Here is a 27,057-nt window from a genome sequence, read left to right on the forward strand (position 1 = left end):
ATTTTGCTACAGGCTGTTGCTGAGCTCAGTAACTACGACGGCACACGACACTGACTTCCTCGTATGTATCAGGGGCTGCCAAGCCCCACGTGGCTACCCCTGTTCTTATACATAAAGTATTATGGGAACACAGCCAGGCTCATTGTTGACATACTGCCTATGGCAACTTTTGTGCCACACTCACTGAGTTTCATCATCATGACAGAGGCTGTGTGGCCCATAAAGCCTAAAATATTTACTATCAGGTCTTTTACAGAAGCAGCTTGCCAATGTTTTACTGGACTGTCATGTTTAAACCTGACAGCCACTTGTGGCAGACCAGACACCAAACGCATCTCACGCAAGGAAGTCAAGCGACTTAAACACAGCGGGAAGCCAGAATTTAAGGGCCACATCATTATTCCAATAAGATACACTCTGACAACTCTTCCTTCCTTGGTACGTACAATGTCGCAGTAGTGCTAGTTCCTCAGTCACGTCTGACTCTTTGCCACTCCATGGGCTGTGGCCTGCCAGGCTCCTCTGTCCATGGAATTCTGCAGGCAAGAAAACTGGAGTGGGTAGCCATTCCCTTCCCCAGGGGATCTTCTTGACCCCAGGGTTCGAACCCTGGTCTCCTGTATTGCAGGCAGACCCTTTACCATTGAGCTACAGGGAATGTTCAGTTCAGTTCAATGCAGTTGCTCAATCGTGTCTGACTCTTTGCAACCCCATGAATCGCAGTACGCCAGGCGTCCCTGTCCATCACCAACTCCCGGAGTTCACTCACACTCACGTCCATCGAGTCGGTGATGCCATCCAGCCATCTCATCCTCTGTCGTCCCCTTGTCCTCCTGCCCCCAATCCCTCCCAGCTTCAGAGTCTTTTCCAATGAGTCAGCTCTTTGCATGAGTTGGCCAAAGTACTGGAGTCTCAGCTTTAGCATCATTCCTTCCAAAGAAATCCCAGGGCTGATCTCCTTCAGAATGGACTGGTTGGATCTCCTTGCAGTCCAAGTGACTCTCAAGAGTCTTCTCCAACACCACAGTTCAAAAGCATCAATTCTTCGGTGCTCAGCTTTCTTCACAGTCCAACTCTCACATCCATACGTGACTACTGGAAAAACCACAGCCTTGACTAGATGGACCTTTGTTGGCAAAGTAATGTCTCTGCTTTTGAATATGCTATCTAGCTTGGTCATAACTTTTTTTCCAAGGAGTAAGCGTCTTTTAATTTCCTGGCTGCAATCACCATCTGCAGTGATTTTGGAGCCCCCCAAAAATAAAGTCTGACACTGTCTCCACTGCCCATCTATTTCCCATGAAGTGATGGGACCAGATGCCATGATCTTAGTTTTCTGAATGTTGAGCTTTCAGCCAACTCTTTCACTCTCCTCTTTCACTTTCATCAAGAGGCTTTTTAGTTCCTCTTCACTTTCTGCCATAAGGGTGGTGTCATCTGCATATCTGAGGTTACTGATATTTCTCCCGGCAATCTCGATTCCAGCTTGTGCTTCTTCCAGCCCAGTGTTTCTCATGATGTACTTTGCATATAAGTTAAATAAGCAGGGTGACAATATACAGCCTTGACGCACTCCTTTTCCTATTTGGAACTCCAGTGGGGTGAAAGCTGTCGGCCACCCCTCTGCAACTCCCAGGGAACCAAGAACAGAAGTAAAGAAGCCATACTTACTTAATAAGTTCATAGATAAATGGCTTCTAAAAGTTCTATTTAATTTCCCTCCTCCTGGGCACACTCTCAACTCATTATAAAGAAACATTTCCAGTACTCAGTACAATTCTACATATTTGTAATGTGAATTCTATTTTCTGTAAATTTAAATTTATGAGGGAAAAAGAAGGCAAGCAGTGCAGCCATAGTGTTTTTCAAAATTAACTCATCAAACCGTTTCCCTGAAGATGGATGTATTTCCAAATCCCATTTCAGTTAGATGCGCTGCAGGCTTGCCCTCTCATCGCTGCCCAACAGCGACCCCTGCTGGCTGAGTCTGGGGCCTCCCTCAGACTGGCTCCCCTGGGAGGTCAGTGGCAACTCCTCCATCAATGTTCTGTTGTTGCAAGTTTTCTCTCTTTTTTTCCCTCATAATTTCTCTGAAATCCAAACAAGGGCAACATGGGGGAAAAGTTTCCCAAAGCATGCGACTACTGCAATAATGGGTTTTTGTTAAACTATGTTTTCATCTTAACTATATAATGGGCTAGAGTTTAACATTTGCTAACTTTAGGAAGTAAACCAAAAGGCAGTGCTGTCTGTGTTGCTCACTACTGACATGAGCGCTTCTTTATTTTAACTATAGACTCCAAGACCTATCATGGTTTCATATTGTGTGAAAGTTTTTCTTAAAAGGAGTAAAAATATCTTCTGCAAACATCCCAGTGACAAAAACATATCCTTCAGGTAATTTCGTTTTGAAAGAACTTCATTTAGTTCTTCACTAAATTAATTTTCAGGGTAAATGTGATACAGGGTTTAAGTCCTGTGATCTAACCGCACCTTCTTACACACACCATCCTAAGAACTTCATCACCAACAAGAACCGTGTTTCCAGTTGCACTCTGCCACTCTGAATGGTTCTCCCAGCCTGGCAGTGAAGGGCACATATCAGCATTCCTAGCACTGAAGCCCAGCAGTCTGTTGACGAAAACATTCTTTGGATCAGAGCATAAAAAGCAAATAGCCAGCGGTGTGATTTTTTGACACAAAAGGTGAATACAAAAGAAGTATTTACTAAGATCCCAAGAACACAGGGACAGAATTCCTGAGACTACATAATTTTGCCTGGCAAGATTACAGGGAGGCGCACAGCTGGCTGGAGGGTAGGACTTTTCATAAGCACCTACTATAATTACAGCTTGAGGTGCTAGGTTTAAACTAAATGGAAACTTGAGACGGCGGATGTCCAACGTTTAATGGTTGCCTTAGGTAAGATTACAGTCCCCTCTGCTTAATTCAGAATAAATGCTTCCCAACATCTCTAAATTCAGTCCATTTGAAAAGTGAGAACAAGAATTTATCTGCTGAAGGATAAGATGGGCAGCCATACAGCCCATGTTGCTAAGGGGAGTGAAGAGTCAACAGCTCAGGAGCACTTGGTCCTTCATCACAGCACCTCCACAGGGACCTATAGTGAATGCTCCATCAACCAGGAAACTCGCGCACTACGCTGGTGCGTGACGTTTGGGGTTAAGAGCTGGTAGACGAGAAAACAGGTTTAGGACATTCCATAAAAAAAGAAAAAGGTTGGAGATGATATCAGGAGAAGAAATACTGTAGGTAAGTAGAAATAAATCTAGAGTAAATCTCTGATGAAAATAAACAAGGCAAATATAAAGGAATAATTAAATATGAACATGGAATAAAAAGGCTTGGAATCTTCCCAGGAAAACCAGAAGCTGACCAAGACATTATCAAACGGTTATGATTTTTCAAATAAATATTATGGTGGGATACTCTGTAGCAACACTGGCCTTTAGAGAGCCTTTAATTTTGTTGAATAAGTGAAAGCTCAGAGATGATATTTCTTGATGATTATGTATGCTACAGAAAAGATCAATTAAATGGCCAAGCGCCCCCTGCCCCTCCCCCAATTTTTTCAATAAACCTAAAAACGCAATCCTTAGGTTTCTGGTTGCTATGCAGCAAACTCTGGCATTTAGAATCAGGTTCTCCCAAATAACATCCTTGTGGGTTTTCCCCTTTAAAAAGTTTATACCCATTTCCCAGATGTCTGAGATTAATCAAGGCTTAAATATCTGGAGCAAGTTCTCACATCTCCTGTTAGCATTGGCTGTTAAGGCTTACGTGACTTTAATCAAGCGTGCTGACTCTAACAGTCCTTCCTAAAGTGTTCTAGGACCCCACTTCTGACAGCACTTCCCTGCTGCGCATGTGAAATATGTAGGTGGCTATCAAAACTAGTTAAGACTGTTCATGGTTAAAGGGAAAGAGACAGCAAGCTAATATGTGGAAAGACCCTACATTACACAAGGGCAATTTCACCACTTGTTTTCCGGAAAACAAGGAATACACGGTCAGGCAGGAATCTGGTGATGGCAGCTGAAGTCTCGAACAGCGGCTGTGAGCCTGCTCCTGAGAAGGAGGGGTTTCCTGGCGTGATGAGGGACCTGGGATACTCCTATGGGAGGCAAGGAAGCAGCATGGGAGAGAAGCCAGCGCTTGAGACCTCTCTGCCCTGAGCAGCTTCTGGACCTGAGCTTCCCACCAGCAGATGTACATTTCAATTAGATTAAAACTGGGAGAACTGAAAATGCTATTCTCCCTCCTATTTTAAGTCAGCCGCTACTTCTGCTACATTAGTATGGCTGATAACTTATATTTTTCCTTGGAAAATAAAATTGATCCTGAAATGAAACACTTCATAACGTACACCACTCTTCCTTACAACATCCTTATGGAATTGATTAAGGGTGAGGTTTCAAACACACGCAGAAATGTGAAGGCAGGAACAAATCAAGTCCTCGGCTTTTAGATGGTCTATTCTGCAGGGAAATCTATCCTGTGATGCTGCTGAGTCAGAGCAGAAATGAACACCAAGAGAAATAAAGCTCCCTGATTTACTAAATGAACAGCAAGACTTCTGAGTGAGTCATTATATATTTATACATACAAAACTGGATGCATGAGGGCAAAGTTACTAACGATCCACCCAAACCTGTAAACTCCACCTGGTGGAGGAGGAGGGATGCTGACACCTTCAGGTACTCTGTGTGTAAAAACACCCTTCCAGAAAAAGAGTTTTGCTCTATGGTATTATTACTGTGGTTGCCAAATGGGACTACCCACTTACAGAAATCATGTGTCTTTCAGTCATTACTGTCTAAATTCCCACTACAAAATAAAACAGCAGGGGCAGAAAGAAAAAACAAACAAAAGCTCGGCAATGAAAATTCCAAGGGGGCATGGATTAAAAACTCTACTATTTGTGCTTCCTTGTTTCAAGAATATTTGAGAAAACGATCCAGATTAAAAGTCAGATGTGTATGCGTGTGTGCATAGTTGCCCAGTTGTGTCTGACTCTTTGTGATCCCCTGGACTGTAGCCCTCTGTCCATGGGATTTTCCAGGCATGAATACTGGGTAATTTTCTCCTCCAGATCTTCCCAACCCAGGGACTGAACCCATGTCTCCTGCATTGGCAGGTGGACCCTTTACCTTTGAGCCACCTGGGAAGCAAAAGTCAGATATATAGTTGTTGAGTCGCTCAGTCGTGTCTGACTCTTTACAACCCCATGGGATGCAGCACTCTAGGCCTCTCTGTCCTTCACCAACTCCCGGAGCTTGCTCAAATTCATATGCATTGAGTCAGGGATCCCATCCAATCATCTCATCCTCTGTTGTCCCCTTCTCCTCCTGCCTTCAATCCTTCCCAGCATCAGGGTCTTTTCTAATGAGTCAGCTCTTTGCACCAAGTGGCGAAAGTACTGGAGCTTCAGTTTCAGCATCAGTCCTTCCAGTGAGTACTCAGGGTTGATCTCCTTTAGGATGGACTGGTTGGATCTCCTTGCAGTCCAAGGGACTCTAAAGAGTCTTCTCCAGCACAGTTCAAAAGCATCAATTCTTTGACGCTCAGCCTTCTTTATGGTTCAACTCTCACATCCATACATGACTACTGGAAAAACCACAGCTTTGACGATATGGACCTTTGTCAGCAAAGCAATGTCTCTGCTTTTTAATATGCTGTTTAGGTTGGTCATAGCTTTTCTTCCAAGGAGCAAGTGTCTTTTAATTTCATGGCTGAAGTCACCATCTGCAGTGATTTTGGAGCCCAAGAAAATAAAGTCTGTCACTGTTTCCATTGTTTCCCCATCTATTTGCCATGAAGTGATGGGACTGGATGCCATGATCTTAGTTTTTTGAATGTTGGGTTTTAAGCCAGCTTTTTCATATATATATGGGACTAAAACAGCAGTGACTTTAAATTATTTTAGATAATTAAAAAAAAAAAAACACCCCAAACCCCTCCGACTTTCTTAAAGGCCCATGCTGAAATTCTCCTGTACAGCAGGACCCCGACCCCCGCAGCTTGCCAGTGCTCTCTTCTCATCTGCATTTACACTCTTAATGCCCTCCACCCCTCTCCCAACTTCTGGGGTTTTGCCTAACAACTCCCTGGGTCCAGAATCCTTTACCCTACCCCGTCTCATCAATACTTTTTTGAACAAAGTGACATATGGATAAATATACTTTTTTCTATATTCCCTTCCTTTCCTTTCTCCTGGGATACCCCCAGTCATCTCTCTGTTCCCAACCAGGTATCCCTGTCCTCCCCAGATCCCAGCTTTGGGGAAGTGGACCCTGGCCAGGCTGGGCTCACTCAACATTCCAGCATCACAGCCACAGGCGAGGAGCTCCCGAGGGCAATGCCTTTGCACATACTGGACAGCGGCTGCAGCGCTAAATCCGTAAAAGGAATCCACCAGAAAGAGAATAAACTCTTCTCTGGAACCACTGAAAAATGGCCACAGATACTTATCAGTCTGGGCAGATCATTACTAAGGATGAAGAAATGGAATGGTCAGGGTAGCTTAAAATACCCACTAGTCTTCTGCTCTTATAACCCATAAATAACCAAGAAACAAATGAATGGCCATCATCTCTTTGATAATACCTGTGTCAAATACCTATAATACCATGGCTAAATCATGTAAATGCTATTCATAAGTAAAGGCGTTAAATATTGTATTACAGCTACCATTTCATCACAGTGAAGGAATTTAATGGAAGATGAATAAATATTAAAAAAAAAAACAATATTGAGTTATTTCCTGACAGTAAAAGGTCATATTTCCCAGTCATTCATTCAGTCTACAACTATTTACCGTCTATGACTTGCTGGTAACAGTCCCAGCAAGTCACAGAGCAGCAAGCATGAGGAGATGCCTGTCCTTCTGTTCTACTTTCTAGTTGAAATGAACAGATAATACTCACATTCCTCGTGGTGGTTAAATTCCACAGAGAAAAATAAGCAGGTCGGGGGTGTGAGCAAGGCTGGCGGTGAGAGGGCCAGGGGTTTCTTCTCGGGCGGTGCAGGAAGGCCTCCCTGATGAGGTGACATCTGAGCAGAGCGCTGAGATGATGGCATGCCTTCCAGCACCCAGCGAGGAAGTGGGGGCGGGGGGCAGAGAGCTCGCGGGGGGCACAGACCACAGCTCTGAACAAGCCAGGAGGCTGATGGAGGGTTTTAAGCAAAGTAACGACATCATTTTAAAAAGCCACTTTGGCTGCTGTGTCGGAAGCAGCCTGTGAAGAGACAGGGGTTGAACTCCAAAGACCATCAGGGGCTACTGCAAGCAACTTAGAAGACAGGATGGTAGCTTTGACCAGAGCTGGGTGCCACAGGTGGCCCAAAGCACTTTTCTGAATGCATTTTGAAGGAGGAGGTGACGGTTTTCCTGATGGATTGGAGGCAAAGGACATCAGACCAAGACTTCAAGATTTCAGTGCAACAGCTGAAAGGATGGGGGGAAAAACCACAGGGAAACATGCGTCTTAAGAGGAAAGGAGTCAACCAGGAGTTTGGGGCACATCAGGTTCTAGATGTTCCATTAGAACGTCCAAGAGGAGGTGGTGAGCAGGCAGATGGACGTGTAGGTCTAGAGCAAATAATGGAATCATCAGCATATAGATGGCATTTAAAAAGTCAGAAGACTGGATGAGACTACCGGAGGAGGGGCATAGACAGAAAAGATGAGAGCTTAGAAATCACGGCCCTGGGCACCACGTATAGAGACAGAAGATGAGAAGGAATGAGCAAAGGAGAGTGAAAAAGAATACCTACTATGTTCTAGGCGGGTGTTGGACTAGAAAACAAGTCTGCCCTGCAGACATGCGGCATCACATTGCAGGCTTCCGGGCTTCCCTCTCTAAAAACACAGACATCTGAAGAATTGCTCAGCAAGATCCCACCTCTCACTGCCATCAGTTTAACAGCATGAAACTACGTCCCAAAGAACTGTAAGATCCAACCTTAGGATAGTAATCAAGAACACATAAATAAAGCAATAAGACGTCATCCATCAAATTGGTCCCAAGTTAAAATTCATACAGTTATCCGGTATAGTTAAGGATGTGGAGAAATACAAACTGTTCTACAGAACAACTTAAAATTATAAAGCAAAATTAATTTTCTAGGTATCTACATATAAGGTGATAGTGTCTATGCAAATTTGGAATACAAATTTAAAACCCAACGTGTTATGTTTGGATATGCACATGTATGGTAAATGAACTGAAAGAAAATCCCTAAGTGTGGTGACTGTTTGCCTCTGGGGAGAGTGACATGAAGGGTAAGTAAGGGACATTGCACCTCATGTATGATCTTTATTTAGCTTGCCCCCCCCCACCCCTGCCCACCCCAAATACACTGAATTTAAGAGAAAGACTTAAAGCCAATGAAAGAAAATATAATCACCAACTCTGGTGTGAATACTTGAGTGCATATAATAAAACTCTTTGTAATGTCAACTGTATTAAAAAAAAAACAAAACGTTTTTTAGAAGAACAAAAGACAATAAAGGGAAAGCAAGACCATTTGTTTCAAACAATAAATACTGACCATTTATTGCCTTCACTGCAAGCCTATAATAAAGCAAAAGTGAAGGAATATGTTTTGTTGGCATTTTATAAAGAAACATGAGGTCTCTGGTATAAGATAGCAGTTGGCAAAATCCATCGAAGTGCTATAATTTACTATTCAATAAAAACCATGAAAAAAACCTGAGAGTATTACCAATAAATACAGTAATTAAAACACACACACACACATACACACAGAAAAACAGGTAAAGCTACCTCGAGTTTTATCAGAGGATCTCAACTGAAATTGGGAATTAGGGCCATTAAGTTTGAGTCGTAACCTAAAACCTGCTTCCAGTGCTTCTGGAATGGGGTGAGAAATGACAAAAATGAATGCGAGATAACGTAAGATCATCATTAGTCAGCCAATCGGAATGATGCTGATAATTCATGAATACTGCACTTAATTCGCCTATGGAAATCTGGGATATAAACACAAGCTTCCCTTGACAATTCAGTAGATTTCTACAGACATTTACTTAATTTTGTAAGACTTATCTTCTTGAAAAAGTAAAAAACACTTGAGTATATATTATAATAATAATGCTTTTAACATTTATACCTTTTTCAGAAATTAGTGTTTCATGTTACAGCCCTTACTTTGAGCTTTTTCTAGTCTGTAGGTGATAAATATACTCACTGAAACCCTTACTGTTTTTTCCTAGCTTTTTAATTCTGAATTGCTCTGTGGAACAGCAATAAAGCAAATAAATAATGAGGAGAGATTTTTTTCACTTAAATACTTATGGTAGTTAATTTACTGCAGGATTATAAAGAGCAGAAAATAAATCAAACAGATGATTTATATTAGAAGTAAACTATAGGTATATTAATTTTATTAAATGTGTGTCTTTAAACAAAGACACCAACACAGAATTCAATTCCTAGCCATTCTAAAATCAGTTTTAATACTTCTGTTCCTAGGACAAAAAAGTTACACATATGTTAATTTGACATATTACTTTTAAATCCTGATATTGCCATTCCCAATATGCATCAGTGTATCAAAGTGTCTATAAAACACTAAGAACTTCCTTTTTGTCCTAAGTTTGTTATAATTATCTTTTCCTTCTTTTAAGAACACATCCATTTATTGCCAGTAATTAAATTTTAAGGCAATCTTTTCCTTAAGCTTAAAATAATAAATCATATCAACCGTAGCACTTCCGACATGAGTCACTTCTCTTGAATATTTAGAAACAAATTCAGGCTGGTTCATCTAGTGTGTTAATTGTTGTCAGGTGGAATGAAAAACATTTGCTTTTTTTACCTATGTTTTCAAAGATGTCTTCACCATTTTCTCTTTGGAAATTTTTTCTACATCAAACTAGTACATACTAACTAAAACATAGCAAGCAGGTAAATGTTTAATTTAGGGTATTTTTCAAAAAAGCAATAGGAAACTTAAAAAAACAACAATGTATCTCTTTTGTTGCTAAATTCTTGGGTTGAAACAAAAAGCCTTACAAAGAATAAAATTCTACTGTCTGATTAGTCAGAACAGATGAACAGGTTTATTTCTCCTCAAAACTGGTTAGAGATAAGTACTTCTGGTTGTTGAGCTAACAACTGTTGTTAAGAAAACAACCAGTTAACCTTTCCAAGATAATAAACAATCCGGGGAAGCAAACGAATACTTTATGCCACAAATATTTCCAGAGCGGCTGCCCTGAGCAAGGCGCCGCGCTGAGGACTGTGGGTGGCCTCGAGTATTACCCAGGCATGAATTCTACTCCTGACACGCTTGAGAATCTCAGTGAGGAGGTGAGCAAGGAAGAGTGTAAATCATAATAAAAGCATGGCAGAAAGGGGTTCATTACTTTCACGGGGCAAACTCTAGAATATTGCAGGTGTCGAGAAAAGGGAACAACTGCTTTCCACAAGTGTTGTGGCAAGGGAAAAAATCAGAGAAGGCTTCGTGCCAGCGGTGGATTTGAGCTGGATCTTGGAGGAAATAAGATTTCGACCGGGTGCAGACGGGGAGCCGCGTTTCTGCGGGGACCGGGGGCGGGGCCTTCAGGGAGAGCGGTACAGGCAGAGCCGGATCAGCGTCACGGAAGCAGGAGACTCAAGCGGTGGGGCAAGTGAAGAGAGAGAGAGAGATGAGGGACACAGGTGGAGAAGCGGGCGGGCGGGCGTCAGACTAGAAAGGATTGTGAGGAATTACTCTGTCAAGTGGCTCATACTGTTCTTGGTAGGCAAATGGAAACCGATGGAAGACTCGGAGCGGAGGGATAGTATGATCAGACACATGCTGCAGGAAGATTAACAACGTCAGCAGGGATAGATGTTAAAGGAAGGAAGACAAAGTAAAGATGGGAAACTGATCAGGAGTCTATCACATAGGATAAATAAGAGGCAATGAAAATAGGAACTGAGCAAAGTCAGTGGGAATGGAAAGAAGAGTATGGATGCAAAAAAAAAAAAAAAAAAAGAGTACACTGTAAATAGCATTTATGAAAAATATGGAATAAAGCCTTACCTGATTCTTCTGTATCTTGTTCATCTATTAAACCTACTGAGACGCCTAAATCCAGACATTTCTTGCTATGTGTCTTGGACTTCATGTGTTTTGTCAGATTTCCTTAAGGGAAAAGAATGTTTACTAAGCTTACATAGTATTATTTGGCTATTGCATTTGTCAATATTGGCAAATTCCATTCCTATTTCAAGTGAAAGTACAGACTGTGGTTACACAATTCCAATGACTAAAATTTGTTCAAAAGAAAATACTGGCATCTGTATGTCGTAATAACCCTGTTGTTAAGTAATCATAAAGAAGAGAGATTTATTATTCAGATTATTACTTAATTATTATTAAGTAATAATCTCCTCTACTTTGATAATGTCTACCATTGCCTTACGGTTTCTATTCTCCAGTCCTTATTTATTTCATAGAACATTTTATACACACTTAAAGTCCCTTTCAGATTGCACTGTGACCTGTGGTTTCTGAATTCTCCCCAGGCTGTGTTTGCTGGCTTTCCCTCATAGTATTTTATTTCCTTGTACACTTCTTAGTTTTTATTGTAAACTTATCTTGAGCAAGATGGTTCTGCATGAAGTTGTAAGTACCCTGGGCTGTAGACATCTCTATATGTCGGTTTTCCAGATGCTTCTGCCTGAGACTTGAAAAGCTTCATTCCAGTAATTCTGGATGAATCTGGGGATCTTTTTGGCATGGCATAGGTATAGGGATTTGTTTTTCAGCAGGGAGCTTTTCCCCTACATGGCCCAAAGACACTGGGCAGGTGAGCCAGGCTCCTTTCAGAGGCCTTAGACTCCATTCTAGGCCGAGTATGAACCCCCAGGTCTGTGGACATACATCTGGCTTGATGCCTTTATGGACTTTTTTTTTTCCATTATCTGTTCACCGTGCTAGTTTGGAGTTTCTTTTTTATTTTTGTTACCTGAGAATCTGTCTTTCTAAATTTCAAGCTTGGCTATCCATTCAAAACTATAGTTAGTTGTTGTATTACAAATAGTATTTCTGTGTGTTTGGAACAAGAGAAAGAATTTTCTGCATTAATTTCACTTCACTCTTCTGACTAAAAGTCTCCTAATAGTAACCCTAAAGGGGTATTTCCTCTGACAGCTGGTATATTTACCCCTGTAAGTATTCACCCTTGTGACTAAAAGTCTCCTAATAGTAACCCTAAAGGGGTATTTCCTCTGACAGCTGGTATATTTACCCCTGTAAGTATTCACCCTTGTGACTAAAAGTCTCCTAATAGTAACCCTAAAGGGGTATTTCCTCTGACAGCTGGTATATTGACCCACTGGGTTACACTGGGAACCACTGGGCATGCTGGCCCAAAGTGATTATTAATACAGGGAGAGAACTCAGATTCTCTAGAGGATAACAAGCAGCTTGAGTGGATAATGCCACACACACCCAAAATTGCCAAGGGAAAATCACCTCTTTTGAAAAGAAACAAAATCTAAATGCTGGGTTTGGTGAGCAGGGGCATATAAGTATTTGAGAATAAACCTTTAGAAGAGCTAAACATGTCTGAATCACTGGTCCAGACTTGGAGCCAAATCTTGCGGTAGCTAGAAGACCAGTGAAACTGCAATATTTATAGAACTTCAATTCCACTAAAAATTCAGTGAGCCGGTGGATCTGGTCAAACCTGTTTAGGCCAATTCTTGCACTAGTTGGTATGTACAACATCCCAGAGCTTGGGGCTTAACAGGTTCAAGGGAAAGTGGGGCCCGGACTAGATACTAGGATCCAGCAAACCCTGACCTCTGTGATTCTAGAGAGAATGTCCAGCTTAAATGACTTGCCAGGTCTGACATTTATTTTAAAATAAAGCATGAAGCAAATTTGGCAACATGTTAACAACTATTAAAAGATGATGGGTATACCGGTGCTCATTATACAAATATCTACTTTTCTGTATGCTTCAAAATTTTCATACTAAAAGTTATGACTAGTTTTCCCATCTTATTGTGGCTGAAATTTCCATTTACAAGTCAAAACACTTTCTAGTATGATATCAATATTACAAACCAACTTACAAGGTCCACTAATAGTTCTTTCAAAATGCTTTTGTTCCTTAATAAATAGGTAGTCATAGAGGTCATTTGTTTTCTAAGAGATAGATGTATAATTGTAAGGAGGCAAATTTGGGAATATAAAGTTTTTAATAAGCATATTTTCTCATAACTTGAGCTATTACTTATTATTAACCAACTTTGTAAATAATTTAAAATAAAGCAATTTGCATTTCATATGCAGAACATGCATATTAAAATGCAAACATCCCCTAGCAATGCTTTAAACTTGGTGCATTAATTTAACACAATACATTTTTCAACAGATTTAACCAACATTAATCTAAATCCTCTGGAAAGCAGGAAGCTTTTGTTTCTGGGTTCCTATAGCTATATATAGAGAGAGCCCAACTTTCTGTTTTATATATGGGCCTAAACCCTGCAGAGATGCAAGCTCAAGGTGTATTTTCTGCTGACTGACCTTTAAAGTAGAATAATGAAGACAAATCAATTAAAACTGGTTTGAAAATGCATTCGTAAAATAAACTGAGAGGACAAATGATGAAGCACAGGTTTACAAGCATGACCATCAGAAGCGTCAAAGTCTAGGAGAACAGAGCAATGCTATCTTTGCATACTCCTATTTATAGGGCATGCCGTCACATCACTATTACTTTCTGTTAATAATCAGACACATCCAATAAGAAGTAGAGGTGAACTGCTTGGGAAAACCAAATCAATCAGAGTAGGGCAAAATCTACAGTCTCATCAAAAAACAAGACTTTTATTATTTAGCTGCCTTTAAAAGGTACTATGGAATCTGTTCCACATACATTCACAAAAGGTAGACTTCTACAAGGAAGCTGACCACAGAAAAGAGAATTGCCCTGAGGAGAATAGGGAAATAGTGAATTTCTGACATTTTCTTCACCAGTCTCCTTAGCTTGGGTAGCTTTCTTTAAATAAGTATTTATCATGTAATTCCAATGAACAATCTGACAAAACAGAAAGTTTAACGTAAACTCACATGTGTGGCATGTTTGAGAAATGACAGACAGGAAGACTGCTAACATGCACTGCTCACTCTTCACGGATCATAATGCCCCGTCCACCACTTAATAGACATTTATCTTAAATTCTACATGATGCTGGTCTGAGCTATCTCACTAGGATTAATACTTGATGATTCATGAAATTTTTCTTTGCCAAGAAATCTCTGTGGTTCCATTTGGTTTTCCACATCTACGTTTTCCTTCCTTTCTTGCCCTTATAAATATACCTTTAAAATACCCTGATTCCTTTCCCTCCTTCTACCGAGAAATACCCATTTCACATTATACCTTGATCCTCTTTTATCTGGTAACATCACTTTGTACCTGGTCATCTTTTATTTGTAAATACTGGGCTATTGCTAATCTCCTGGTCTCACATGGGAAATTATTTAACAGACGGGCATTTCATAATCATTAGGATCAAAACCAGTGTAAAAGCCATGAATTGGGTTAAAAGATCAAACCACTTAATCCTATCAAAGCCTTCCCACAAGATCAGGAAAATTATCCTGAAATACACTCTCCATTTCTAGAAGGAACTCCTCTATACATCAAGAAAGACAGAATCATGGTTGCTCCCAACTCATGATTTCTTGAAACTTTAGAACTATTCAAGACTATTTGGATCACGGTTTTGTTTTCCCCCATCACTCTTGTTTCAGGTATTACTGGCATTTAAGGAGAGCTAATTAGAAGCTACTATACACTATAACTCTCCTTAAATGCCAATAAACAGTAGCCAAAAAAGGTAATGAACTTTGCTGAAGAATTGATCAATCTTTAAAACAAAACCTCAAAGTCAACCAATACAATAAGAAAAAAGCAAATGTTAACTAAAAGGGATAAAAATAAAGTCGTTCTGTGAAAAAGTTACTGATTAAATATTTTTCATAGATTTTGTCCTTTCAGACAAATAATTTTATGATCACACTGCCTTGTATTTGAGAGAGTCTTATTTTGTAAAGGGTGGTATATGAAATTGAAGCCTCAAGCAACTAATTTTTATACAATAATCCATAAACAAGGAACCTAATGGAGGAAGCAAACATTTTACAATAGTGCATTCATTATATGTAACAGGAAATTTACAGAAGGTAAAATTACCTTAACTATAATAAAGCCTTACAATTTAAATAAAAACATATAAAGAGTACAGAAATGGTACTAAATGTAACTTTAACTACTAGTTCTGAGTTCTATAATAATTACACAGTATAAAAGAAAACTTTGAAACAAATTCCAAAGAATTTGGGTAAAATAAATGTTTCATGGAAAAAAAAGAAATGGCTATGCATGACTAAAATTAGATAATAAAACATGAATGTAATCAGTATAATTTTACTGTACTTATTAATTTTTGTCTTTAATCTTGTAGCACTGAAATGCATTTACTTGTGATCACAAAAATTTCTTTTTCTTCTTTGGCCCCAAAATAAGTAATTTTGAAAACGTATTAGTCATCACGTTATACAACTGTAATTTGGGGAGTAAAAGAAAAAAGGGCACTTGCTCCTTTTCGAATGTCATATTTATTACATATATTCTAAAAGTAGGTAATTAAAATCTGAGGTCTAGAAATATAGAAAGAAATAAAAACATGATGCTAATAAGGTATAATGTATATTAGTTTATTTAAACTACTGCATCGTTGGTCAAATAATATGCAAAGCTGGGTCTTGGCTCTACTGACTTAATGCATATAATAAAGGACTATGAAGCAGTGTTGTCTCATACCTTTCGTCTTAAAGGAGAAGTTACAGTAAGTGCAGTGGTAGGGGCGGACATCTGTGTGGGTTCGTATGTGTTTCTTTAACATGCTAGGTTTCTTACAGCGGATTCCGCATTCTTCACAAATGTACTTTCCTCTTCCCCTGCCTCGGACATATACATACTCTTCATTTGATTTATATCTAATTTAAAGAAAAAAAAATGAATAAAGCAACTGGATACTATGTCTTGGAGAAAATATTGATGATTAAAATTCAACCTAAAAAATAAAGACAAGGCACAATATTTACACTCAATCAATATAAATGTTATGCACATACAAGTAACAGAATATTCCAGCTTTTCAAAGCAACACAATATTCTAATAGCTAATTTAATTCAAGCTTTATTCAATACCAGGTTTAATTTTAAAATAGTTCCTAGTCTAAGTCACTTGTCTAAAAGTTTCGTTATTGTTAAATTCAGTTACAACTATCAGTACTGAAATATTTCTGAGCTTCATTTTAACTACAACTGGCTCTTATGATTTTTTTCACAACCAAATTCACAAAAGATATCAAATAGGCAATTAATTCATCTCTTAGCAGATTTTTTCCAGGCCATGGCTTATTATGAATCAATGTGAAACCCAGGGTTCACTCTGAAAATTTAGTGTTCAGCTGCCTCCTAGAACCTATAATGTTTCCTAAATAGTTATCATTTTCTTGATCAAAATGGAGTTATTTAACATAATACCTAACATATATTTTGCCATGAAGATTCTGTTAATAAGCCGAGAAACTCTGCAACATTTTTATAAAATTGGCACTAGTAAGTCTTCATTCACATGAAAGCAAATGTACATTTAAAAAGTAAGTTTAAATGTACATTTAAGAAGTAAAATTTGTACTTGCCCTCCATCAAATATTTTAATTCTTCTTGGTTCACTTTTGATTAAGGAATTTTCTTTATCTTGCTCACTGTTAATTTCAGAGGCATCTTTACTGCTGAATTCAACTACTGTGGACTTTTGATTACCTAATGCTCTCTGAAAGGGAAAAAAAAAAAGAGAGAGACACTAATTTAATAAAGCTGAAAACACAAACACGCTGATGTTTCACTTGGAAATTAAAACACGGCAGAGTACAGTGCATAAGGTTAGCTTAATGGAAGGCATTACAAGGATGTAACAGCTTTAAAGGTCATTGCTTTCTCTCCTCCTTTATCTGTCGGAATCACAATGAACTGATAAATCTTATTGGACTTTAAAATTCCACCACATTCCAGTGACACCCCCAAATAAAGACTCTACAACCTCCCACCCTGGTATTCAATGAACCTAATACGAATTTAAAAAATAAACTAAATACTGTTCTTAGAGCTACCAATCACTCATATTACAGCCTAAGCATACTTGTTAAAGAGTTTACTCTTTAAAGATGGAAAAGAGCTAGCTACCCCTTATGGCATAATGTCTCACACCCTGAAAAAGACGAGTAACTCCCCGTCAGTGTCAATGTGCGGTGAAGTTAAAGAAGTAGCCCTGTTTCCCATTATTTTAGCCTCCTCTTCCCCATCATTTTAAACCATAGTTAGATTTCTTCTCGCTATCCTCTGCAAAGTTCCTGAATAGTGATGACTGTGAATTATACACCTCAGGTCAAAAGTTAGGTCTTGGCCTCACACTACTTAAATCTCTAGGAAAAAAGCACTGAACACGAGGATAATGAACAGTGTGTGCTTTCCCTGCCGAAACGCTGCGACACCATCTCATGATTTTATACAGCTGCACTATTCCCAGCCACTTATCTCACTCCCCGGTCCACTCTGCCCTCAAAGGCCCCAGGAGGCGGGCAGCGCTGGTGGATCACGTCCCAGTGAGGAGGGACCCTTGTCGAAGGTCAAGTGTTAACAGCAAGGACACCAACTCCAGTCCTCCGGCCAAATCCAAAATAAGGCCCGACTTTTCTGATCAAGGGCCTCTTGATTCCAGCCTCCCCGACAATCTTCCTCTAAGAATCACACCACCAAGTAGACAGCTATTGTACTGCGAGGACATAGTAACATAATTACAGAGTAACATAGTTAAGTGATGAGAAGGGGTGTGTACCATGAACAGAGGGCCGTAGTGGCCTCACCAAGAACTCTGTTGGGAAGGCCCGTCCTTACAAAGCCAGGGGCAAAGAAGAGCAGCTGGCCTGTCTCAAAAAGGTGGTGTGAAGAGGTAATGGCACGGACCCTGACGAGTACAAATGCAACTGTCTCCTCCTTTTCTGGCAAACACACCCGGTCTCCCTGCAATCTGGAATCTATATACGCACACCTTTCCTTGACTTTGTACCTTTAACAGCAGCAATCCTATTGCTTACCTTCTTCTCAATACCAAATTCTCCCTTATCTTTTGCTCACATTCTTGCTATCAAATCTCATTTCTGTTCACCAATGAGCAACACGCCAAAAGCTATACTATTTTCTTAGTCTATATGCTTAACTACTCTATCCATTATATGGTGTTCACACCTCATTTCTTTTAGCATCTGTCTATTCTTTTCCATTTTGAATTATAAAGACATCCACACTTGGGTGTGAGTCAACCTTCAAGCCTGAGCCTGGTGGGCTGCCGTCTATGGGGTCACACAGAGTCAGACACGACTGAAGTGACTTAGCAGCAGCAGCAACCTTCAAGCCAGTAGCCAGCCCCCCATGGTCACCAGTCCATATAGCTCAAGCCTCAGGGATATCAGGCCGTTGAGTCCTGATACCATGCTAGTCTCCTCTGTCTGACCTCTTGGCTCGAACAGTTCTCCTTGAAATATCTTCTTCCTCGCCCTGTGTGATACCACTTTCTCCTAGTTCCCCTCCTTTTGAAATTCTCTTTCAGTTCCAATGGGGGCTTTCTTCATTCATTCAACCCTTTAAATAGTAGGGATATTGGGATCCGTCCCAAGCCCCTCTCTCTTCTTCACACTCTTCCTGGGCGACCTCATTAATTGCATCTATGCACTGAAGGATCTCTACACCTTCCACCTGGAACTCTTTTCCCAGCTCCAAATCTGGGTGTGCCCTCCCAAGGCATTTCTACCAAGCACTCAGCACTGAAGGAGAGCTAGTTTTCATAGGTGCTTCAGGAACATAGATACACGAAGCTCTGTTTAAATTCTCATGCTCAAGTCTCATTTTCCATCTGATTTAGTAGACATAGAGGCTAAGCACCTGAAAATTAAATTCTGAGTGGTCTAGATGGACCCTCCTCCACTGAGAAAGTATCAAAGGCTCTCTACCACCACGTGCATTCCTTTGGTCTTTATTTCCATTTCCAACTTCAAACTAGGTCAGTGTCTCAAGCTTCCAACACCAGCTAGCCATGCTGGGCTCCCGGGGTTCTATAAATGAACCACGTTCTTTTTCACTTCCACATCATTTGGCAGACTATTAAAATTTCTCATTTCTGTTTGCTTGAAAAAAAAAATTCTCTACTTTTTTTTCTTCCTTAAAGATTCAGCCAAAGTAGCACGACTCTTGGAATATCTTCCTTATATTCCTTGAGTTACCTGCTAGTGTTAGAGACTTCCTTCTTTTAAAGTTGTATACACTTCTAATACTGGTACTGTGATTATTATCTTATTGATAAATAAATATTTATGAACCTGTATAACCTGTACAGATCAAGAACTTAATCTACAATTCTGAATGTCCAGAGTCCAACCTAATACCCTTATTTATGTATTTATTCTTAATCATTTAAATGATTTCCTCATTTTATAAAACCAACTCTAATAAGATTTATTTCACAAATAACCCAAACTTAATACTTTTATGACTTTTCTGTACAAATCTTGACCAAATTAACTTAATTATCAAGTGTACAGAAATTTTGTGAATCTTTTCTCTAGTAGTAAGATGATTCTTATAGCTACACAGAATGAGATATGGGATTAGCATGGTCAGCGGAGGGTGGTCAGATTTGCATAAAGCAAGGATGAATGGCTCTCTGCTTCTATTTCAAAATGAAACAGAACAATCTCCAATATTCACATCTCTGTTCCCCTTCATTAGCAGGGACAAAGCATAAATGTAGTCTTCTGTCACCTAACAAGAAAAACAAATCCTTAGTATAAGAGACAGATAAAAGTAAAAATACGATTATATGTACCATTAGGACTTAAATTTCCGCCAACAGAAAAAAAGTGCTCAAGGCAGGTTATCATTTTCAAAATGCTTAAAGACAGAATCACTGAAGGGACTCTGGGTAATCTTGATCAATATAGCTCCCTAGGTAAACTTGTCACTTTCTTTCAAATAATTCTACACTTAGCACAGTTTGTCATTCAAAATTAAAATACAACCTCCAACTGAAATGTTTGCAGGCATCCAGACAGGTGGAAACTAACTTGCACAGACTCTTTCTGAAGATAAAGGCTATTTCAAGTACCTTGCTTAAGTTGCTTTTCCACTTGCTTGAATAGACCAGTAAGTCTGACTTGAAATGGGTGGTTATTGCTTGACAGTACAGAGATTTTCCGGTCTTCTGCTTGGAGTTCAGGAGAGAAAGAGCCACTTTGGTCGGCAGGCCGAGTGGGTTGGGGTCACTGGCGCTCACGGTCCAGTCAGTGTAGGCCGAGGTTTTCTGGTCCTTCTGCGGCAGGTGCAGGGCCTTCTGTCTCATCAGGCAGCACCACGTGGAGCTCGTGGCCGTCTTCAGGCTGGGGAAGGACGTGCACGGCTGTGTGTCGCCAGCCTCACGCATGGAAGGAGTCGTGGCCGCAGGCTGGCTCTGTTCCTGGACGTTCGCTTTGTCGCCTGGATTTTTAAGCCCTGGAGACTTCCTTTCTTGGTGGTTGTCTATGGATTCCAAAGGAGAAATGTGAGTTTTCTCTGCAGGCGCAGCTGGGTTTTGAACTGTCGGTGTCAGCAATGCGGCTGACGGGATGCTTTCAAATTCCTGCACTTCTTTCATGGGTTCTCTAGCCACAGGCTTGCAGTGTCCTGATGACACGTTATCGGCTAGTGACACAGCAGTCAAGTGAAGAGCCTCGGTACTGACTTCAGGGTGAGGAAAAACATCCTGCTCTAATGTCACAGCCTCAAGGGGCTCCGTGGTACACACCTGCCTCACCAGCACAGGCTTCTTCTGTTTGCTACCATCAGGAGCTCTTGAACCCACGGCTTCCAGTGGTCTCGTGTCTGTTGCACAGACAGCTCCGTTTTCATCCTTGGCTCGCTTCTGGTGCTTTTCCATGGCAATGTCTAAACTATTTGCTGGGGAGAGCATCCTTTTACTGGAAGCTGAAGATTCTTGCTGTGGGGAAAGTCTTCCGACAGACATCTTCGGTGTTGTGGGCGAGGATTCTGACGGAGATGGGTTTTGGCCCATCTCTGAAAAGACAGGTTGGCCGACGAGCTCTCCCTCTGGGTTTGGCAAAGCATTCCGGGGATCGTTTTGCGGTTTTGGTACGGAACTTTGTTCTTCGCTGATTGGCACCGTACTACGATTAGCCTGGCAAATCGGCTGATTGGAAAGATCCTGGGTCACTAGGATTTGTGGCAGAGCTGTGATTGCGGCGAAACAGTACGTGGAGACCTGAGTCTGCAGGTGTGCGGACAGCGTCAAGGACGTGGGCCCCTTTGGCACCTGACCACCGAGGGCCCCAACCTTCAGGGGTGGCGGAGGACACGAGTTAGATGTGGCTTCTGCTAATTTGGCTGGTAAGGTCAGTGAGGTTGCACGAGGGGTGGCCCCGGCTGCATCTGAAAGACCTTGCTTTGGCAGAGGTTGCACAGGATTAGAAGTGCAAGGCTGGCTCGAGGGGACTGCCAGACACTGGAGCTGGTACTTGGGAGCAAAGCAATCCTCACTTTTAGAAGGTACACAGCCACCACCGGGGCTTGCATCTGGTTTGACACTCTGCGTAGAAGACACCTGCAGGGACATGTGTGTGTCTGGGTGGCTAAGGGGCACGGGGATTTGATTCAACAAGTGTATACCTAGAAGCTGTTGAAGGGGAAAGAGGTTTGGAGAGTGGGAACTTGCCATTTCTGCTCGCACATCCTTCACTTGAGTCTGGGAGTGCAAAGTACTTGCAGGAAACTCGGCTGAAACTGTGTGAGTGAGCTGAGGTCCCTGCAATGGCACTGTGTTCACAGCGGGAGGGGCGATGGTCTGGAAAGATAATGGGTTCCCGGAAGCCAGCTGATTCTCCGGAGCGATGTTTAAAGAGATTTGCCGTATCAGTGGGCCCCTCCGTCTTTCCAAGAGGGGCACGTGCCCGGCGACCCCCATGCCGGAAGGGGATGTCGGAGGATGCGATTCAGCCGGTGGCGCCTTCTGAGATGGGGCGATGCTTCCACAGTCGAATGACTTGCTTCTGAAATCGGACACCTCCATGGACGTCTGCAGGCAGTGAATCTGTTCTGACGCAGCCCGCCGCATCTCCCGGTGACCCCCCGGAACACTCAGTGTGTTAGAGCCAGCGGGAATCAGGAGGAAGTCCGCTTTGTGCAGAAAGTCGATTTTGGGGGAGGCCTCGGTCTTAGAAACGTCCTCCACGTCTAAAGAGGCGGAGAAACTCGAAGTGTGCGATAAACTACTGTCCCTGCTGAGACTCCGGGAGAGCGTGGAGTCGAAACTCGACTCGGCGGAAGAATGCTCCATCTCGGCCAAGCGCAGCCTCTTCTTCTTGGGCGGCAGTTTCTCCGTCGGCAGCTTGGACAAGGTTTCACTCCGCTGAGGCCAACTGAACTTCTCCGATTTCTCCGCATCGTGGCCTTGGCTTTCCAGGTCCCGATCTGGCTCTTCGGTGACCAGGATTTCTGGGACTTGGATGCTGTGCTGCCGAACGAGTCTGGAGGGCTGTCCGAGCACATGCCGCTCACCTGAGATCTTTCTGGAACCGTCCTGAAGTTCCCCTCTTGGAGCATCGGACAGCGTGGGCTGAGACGTGTGCCGGGAAGGGCGGCCTTCTTCTTGGGAAATTCCTCTGACACTCAGAGACCCCGGCTTGCCCGTTCTCAGCTCCTGGAAAGGCACGGGGGACGTGCCTTCGCCAGCATCCAGCTTGTCAAAGGCCCCGGGCCTGCTGAGCGAGTTTGTGTGCTGGATGACCGAGATGCCGGCCCCATGTCTCTTGGGCTCCGCCCTGTCCTGGGCAGCCGAACTCATCGGCTCTTCCAGGACGGACGACGGCTTTGGGTCCCGGGGCTGGTCGGGGCCTCTGGTCCCGAGCTGAATCTGCGTGGTCTGCCGCTGAAGGTTTCGAGGCTGCAGCTCGCTGGGTATGGCAAGGTTCTGCTGAGACAGGCTGGGAGCCGGGCCCAGCGCGCTCTGAGACCGGGAGCCCTCGGAGCTTTTCGGAGGTGCTCCACTCTCGTTCTGTTGAAGTTCGTCGTCATCTCCGACGCTTTTCATTTTCCTCCTTTTCCGCATCTGGGTCGTCTGTTCCCAGACCCCGGTGGCCCCAGCGACCCTGTAGTGCTGTGCCCCGCCGGGCACTGAGCTGTGCTCGGGGTCCCGCACAGCGACCTTGGTTTTTGGTCCGTGCAACTCTGAACAGTAAAATTTCTTATGGTTTTCAAAATTTTCCAGTTTCCGATACCTGTTTCTACAGGTCTCGCACTCAAACATGGTCCCTCGCCCTTGGTGAGACTTCTTCTTTTCCAAGTGTGAGCCTGGGGCCGGGGGCTTGCTCCTCGGGGCTGCAGTCTCCCCGGCGGGGCTGCCTCCAGGATGGCTCTCGTCCCAGGGCTGTCCGGCCCCGAGAACGTGGTTTTCGCTTGCTGAGGAGTCTTCCACCGCTGCTTGTCTCACCAGGGTGCGGGGATGTCCACTCTGGGTCACAGAAGGGTTAGGTCCTGGTACGAAGACATCATCATAGAAAGCCCCGATTTTGTCATCAAAAGACTGACTTCCTCTCAGTGGATGCGGGGCAGGGATGATGCTGGCAGGTACTGCGGAGTACCCAGTGGTGGGCATGGAATTACTCCTGGTGATGGGCAGGCAGTCGAGGGAAGGTACAGATAGAAGAAACACTTGCTTTGATTTCTCTGTGGGGGTGAAAGGGGACTTTGGTATATCAGAGCTTGAACTTGTTCTCCGTCCCATTGGTTTCAAGTCAAACTGAAAAGAGTCCTTAAAGATGTATGACTTGGGGGAATCGATGCTTCCCCGGCGGGAGAGGGAGGTCCTCCGGGGCTTCACGCTGTCCAGCTGCTTGTCATCCACCAGGGCTTCGTTGTCGGAGATGAGCTTCGAGATCCGCTCCTCGAGCGTTTTCGTAGCCAGCGGGGGGCGCATCTGACCTGGGAAGAGGGGTGCTTTTTCACCTGCTGGAACAGCAGAGGCTGCTGGTGTGCTGACCCGAGGGGTTGAGGGCCCGCTGTTCTTCGCAGAGTCCTGCTCTGGGGCGGGTAGCGTCCTGGCAAAGGGGGTGGGTGGACTCACGGTTTGGTCGGCGCTTTCAGATCGGGAAAAGTACCCCGAATCCGTACTTCCCAGGCTGCGAGGACTCAGCAGTTTTCCTTGCTGCTCTTGGCAGTAATCGGTGGCCTGCTGCCTCTGCAGCTGGGCATGCGCTGCGCCCACAGGGGACTCTGGCTTTCCGTCGGGCTGACTTGGGTCGCCTTTCTGATGGGCCTTCTCATCTGCCTCCAGGGAGGACGCCCAGGCCGGGTGGGACAGGACCCGGGTTCCCTGAAGGTCCTTCTGTGTACCAGGGAGCTCAGGCTTGGAATCCGTAACCTTTGGGCTGTCAACTCTTAAAGGGGACACGCTGATGGGGTGGACCACAACCTTTGGTAACTCTGCCACGGCCTGTGATTCTGAAGACCCATCCTGCAGTGCAAAGTCACCGACCACGCGCTCAGGATTGCTTGGAATGGAACCTGATTTTGGTAAAGCTTCCGAGCTGGACAGCATTCTTATCATCTGCACCGGCTGCAGGTCCACGGAGCCCGGGTCGTTCGGCCTTTCATCGCCAGCGCCGTCCTCTTCACTGTCTCCACTGTCTTCCACATCCGAATGGATGCTAAGTGCTTTGGGGGACTCGTGTGACACGAACAAGCCACCGGCATCTGGCTGCAGGACGAGGCCCAGTTTGATAGTGTGTGCGTGGGACTTTTTGTGCTTGTACAGGTTGCTTTTAGTCTTAAATGAAAACCCGCAGGTCACGCAGGGGTAGGGGCGCTCCCCGGTGTGGGAGCGGATGTGCTTTAGAAGCACGCTGGGCTTTGCACAGGCTCGGTTGCAATACTCACAGATGTATTTTCCTTGCTTTTTTGGCTTCTGATCTTTCAGGAGAAGACTGCACATTTGCTCCACGCTGTGGTTAACCACAGCAGCGACAGGGCTCGAGTTGTAGATGGGCGTGGGGGGTGACTGTGTGGAAGGCGTGGGGCTCACTGGCACTGAGACAGCAGCATCCACTTGCTGGTTGGAAGGGGTGACCTGAGTGCAGCCAGGGGGTGACGTGGCCGCGGCAGTGTAGACGTGTTCAAGCTGGGCGTTCTCCTGGCCCTGCAGGCTTGCGAGGGATGGGGGGAAACCCGAACACGCGGGAAGCTGCTGACTTTGTGGGCCGGGTTTAGGCACAGGGAGTTCGTGTATGTGATACGCGGGAGAGGAGGCCAGGACTACCGCTGGGTCCCTCCTCTGAGTGGCGGACACTGGCCCGGAGGGGTACAAGGTCCGAGGTGGTAGCGGCTGCTCTGAGGGGGCAGCCGCGTCCGGCAGGTGTGGGTCAGCAGCCTCCCGCGGGCCGCCATGCAGGTGAGCAGGGGCGCGTGCGGTTTTATTTGGTCTCAGGTTTTCAATCTTCGCGGCACAGGGTGAGCCCTTCTGCGACAGGGTGCTCAGCTCTGGCTCCATGGCCTTTAGCAAGACGTCAAAGGCGGTGTTTGCAAACGAGGAGGGTGGGGAGCTGTGGCTGGAGGAGGCCGGAGCCTCACGGTGCTCAGCTTTGCCCTTGCTGGGCGGGGACCCAGGGTCACTCTTTCCCTCGGGGACGCCGGCCTTGGCGGGGTCGGGGCCCTCCGACCGCCATCGGCGCGGCTCCGACGGCTGCAGCAGAAGTGGGGGCTTGCGGGGGCAGACGGGGGCTTCGGGCTTGGGGGCCCCGGCGGTCAGCCCTGGGGTCTCCCCGTTGTGTTTGGTCAGCGGCCTCCCCCCGGCCTTCGCCGGGCTGTGGCTCTGCTTCTTGTGGGGCTCCGCTGCGCCCGCGAGCAGGGGGAAAGGGGACTCTTCGGTATTTTGTCTGTGTTTGGCCTGAAGAGGATTTCTCAGAGGGGATTTTGGTATTTTTTTCAGGTGATTCTCTGCTACAATCTTTTTCCGTTTCACACCTTTAAGCGATTCGGAAGTTCCTTTGATGCCAGCCTCTAAGAGTTCTGTTCAAAAAAAGGAAAAAAGAGAACCAATTGGTAAAGCGGTAGGAACACCAATTATGATTTTTTTTTAATTAACATTACAATCACGAGGGTGTTAGGACAACTGAAGAAGGCAGTTTAAGGAAAGCCCGTTTTGGATAAAACTGCATTCTAGCATTCTGGTGATATGCTGGCCATCAAAAATCTGTTGACCTTACTATATACATTTCTACAACACTGTGTTCTCTCTTGACCTCCATCTCACCAAGGTCCTGGGTGTTTTGTTTCAAAACAAAGTTATCCTCCACCTTCACCCTTGCAGCTGAGGACCCTAGAACAATAGTCTGAGAGAACTGGCCCACAAAGAAGAAAATCCAACTTTTTCATGCTGGGTATTTGTCTTTTCACATTTAGTATCTTTTAAAGCAAACGTCTCAGCAAGTTTCTAAAATAATAGCATTGTTCCAAAATAGGCAATAATGATATCCTTATGGGCTTCCCATAAGGATAGCTCAGCTGGTAAAGAATATGCCTGCAATGTAAGAGACCCCAGTTCGATTCCATATAATGATTTTTAGAGCAAACGTAACTCAGATGATCATGGGATATTCACTAGTAAAACTGTGATGAATTGCAAATATAGCAATTATATCCATAAACAAAAATATGAAAGTAAAATAATACACTTATTAGTGACTCTTCAACAACCAAATTTTAAAGTCAGAATGATGTAATGGCCTTTAGTAAAAAAAAAAAAAAAATCACCATTTTAATTGCAAAAAATATTCAATGGCTACATTTCTTTGCTGTTAATGATAGCTGAGTAGGTAGCTAGATAGAGCTTATTA

At 43.5% G+C, this 27,057-nt stretch overlaps 1 protein-coding gene across 7 annotated transcripts in view; it reads right to left on the reverse strand.

Moving 5' to 3' along the window:
- Positions 1 to 27,057, reverse strand: part of HIVEP1 (HIVEP zinc finger 1) — a 135,561-nt gene that overhangs the window by 11,474 nt on the left and 97,030 nt on the right. For 6 of the 7 annotated variants that reach the window (XM_061398857.1, XM_061398855.1, XM_061398859.1 and 3 more), the window contains 4 exons: positions 20,286 to 26,230; positions 16,768 to 16,901; positions 15,881 to 16,056; positions 11,077 to 11,178 (listed from right to left, as the gene is read on the reverse strand). In XM_061398857.1, the coding sequence (XP_061254841.1) occupies positions 11,077 to 11,178; positions 15,881 to 16,056; positions 16,768 to 16,901; positions 20,286 to 26,230 (6,357 nt within the window). The remainder of the gene's footprint in view (positions 1 to 11,076; positions 11,179 to 15,880; positions 16,057 to 16,767; positions 16,902 to 20,285; positions 26,231 to 27,057) is intronic. The other variant, XM_061398861.1, reaches the window with a different exon arrangement.

The sequence above is a fragment of the Bos javanicus genome, chromosome 23 (assembly GCF_032452875.1).
Source record: "Bos javanicus breed banteng chromosome 23, ARS-OSU_banteng_1.0, whole genome shotgun sequence".
Lineage (NCBI taxonomy): Eukaryota > Metazoa > Chordata > Mammalia > Artiodactyla > Bovidae > Bos > Bos javanicus.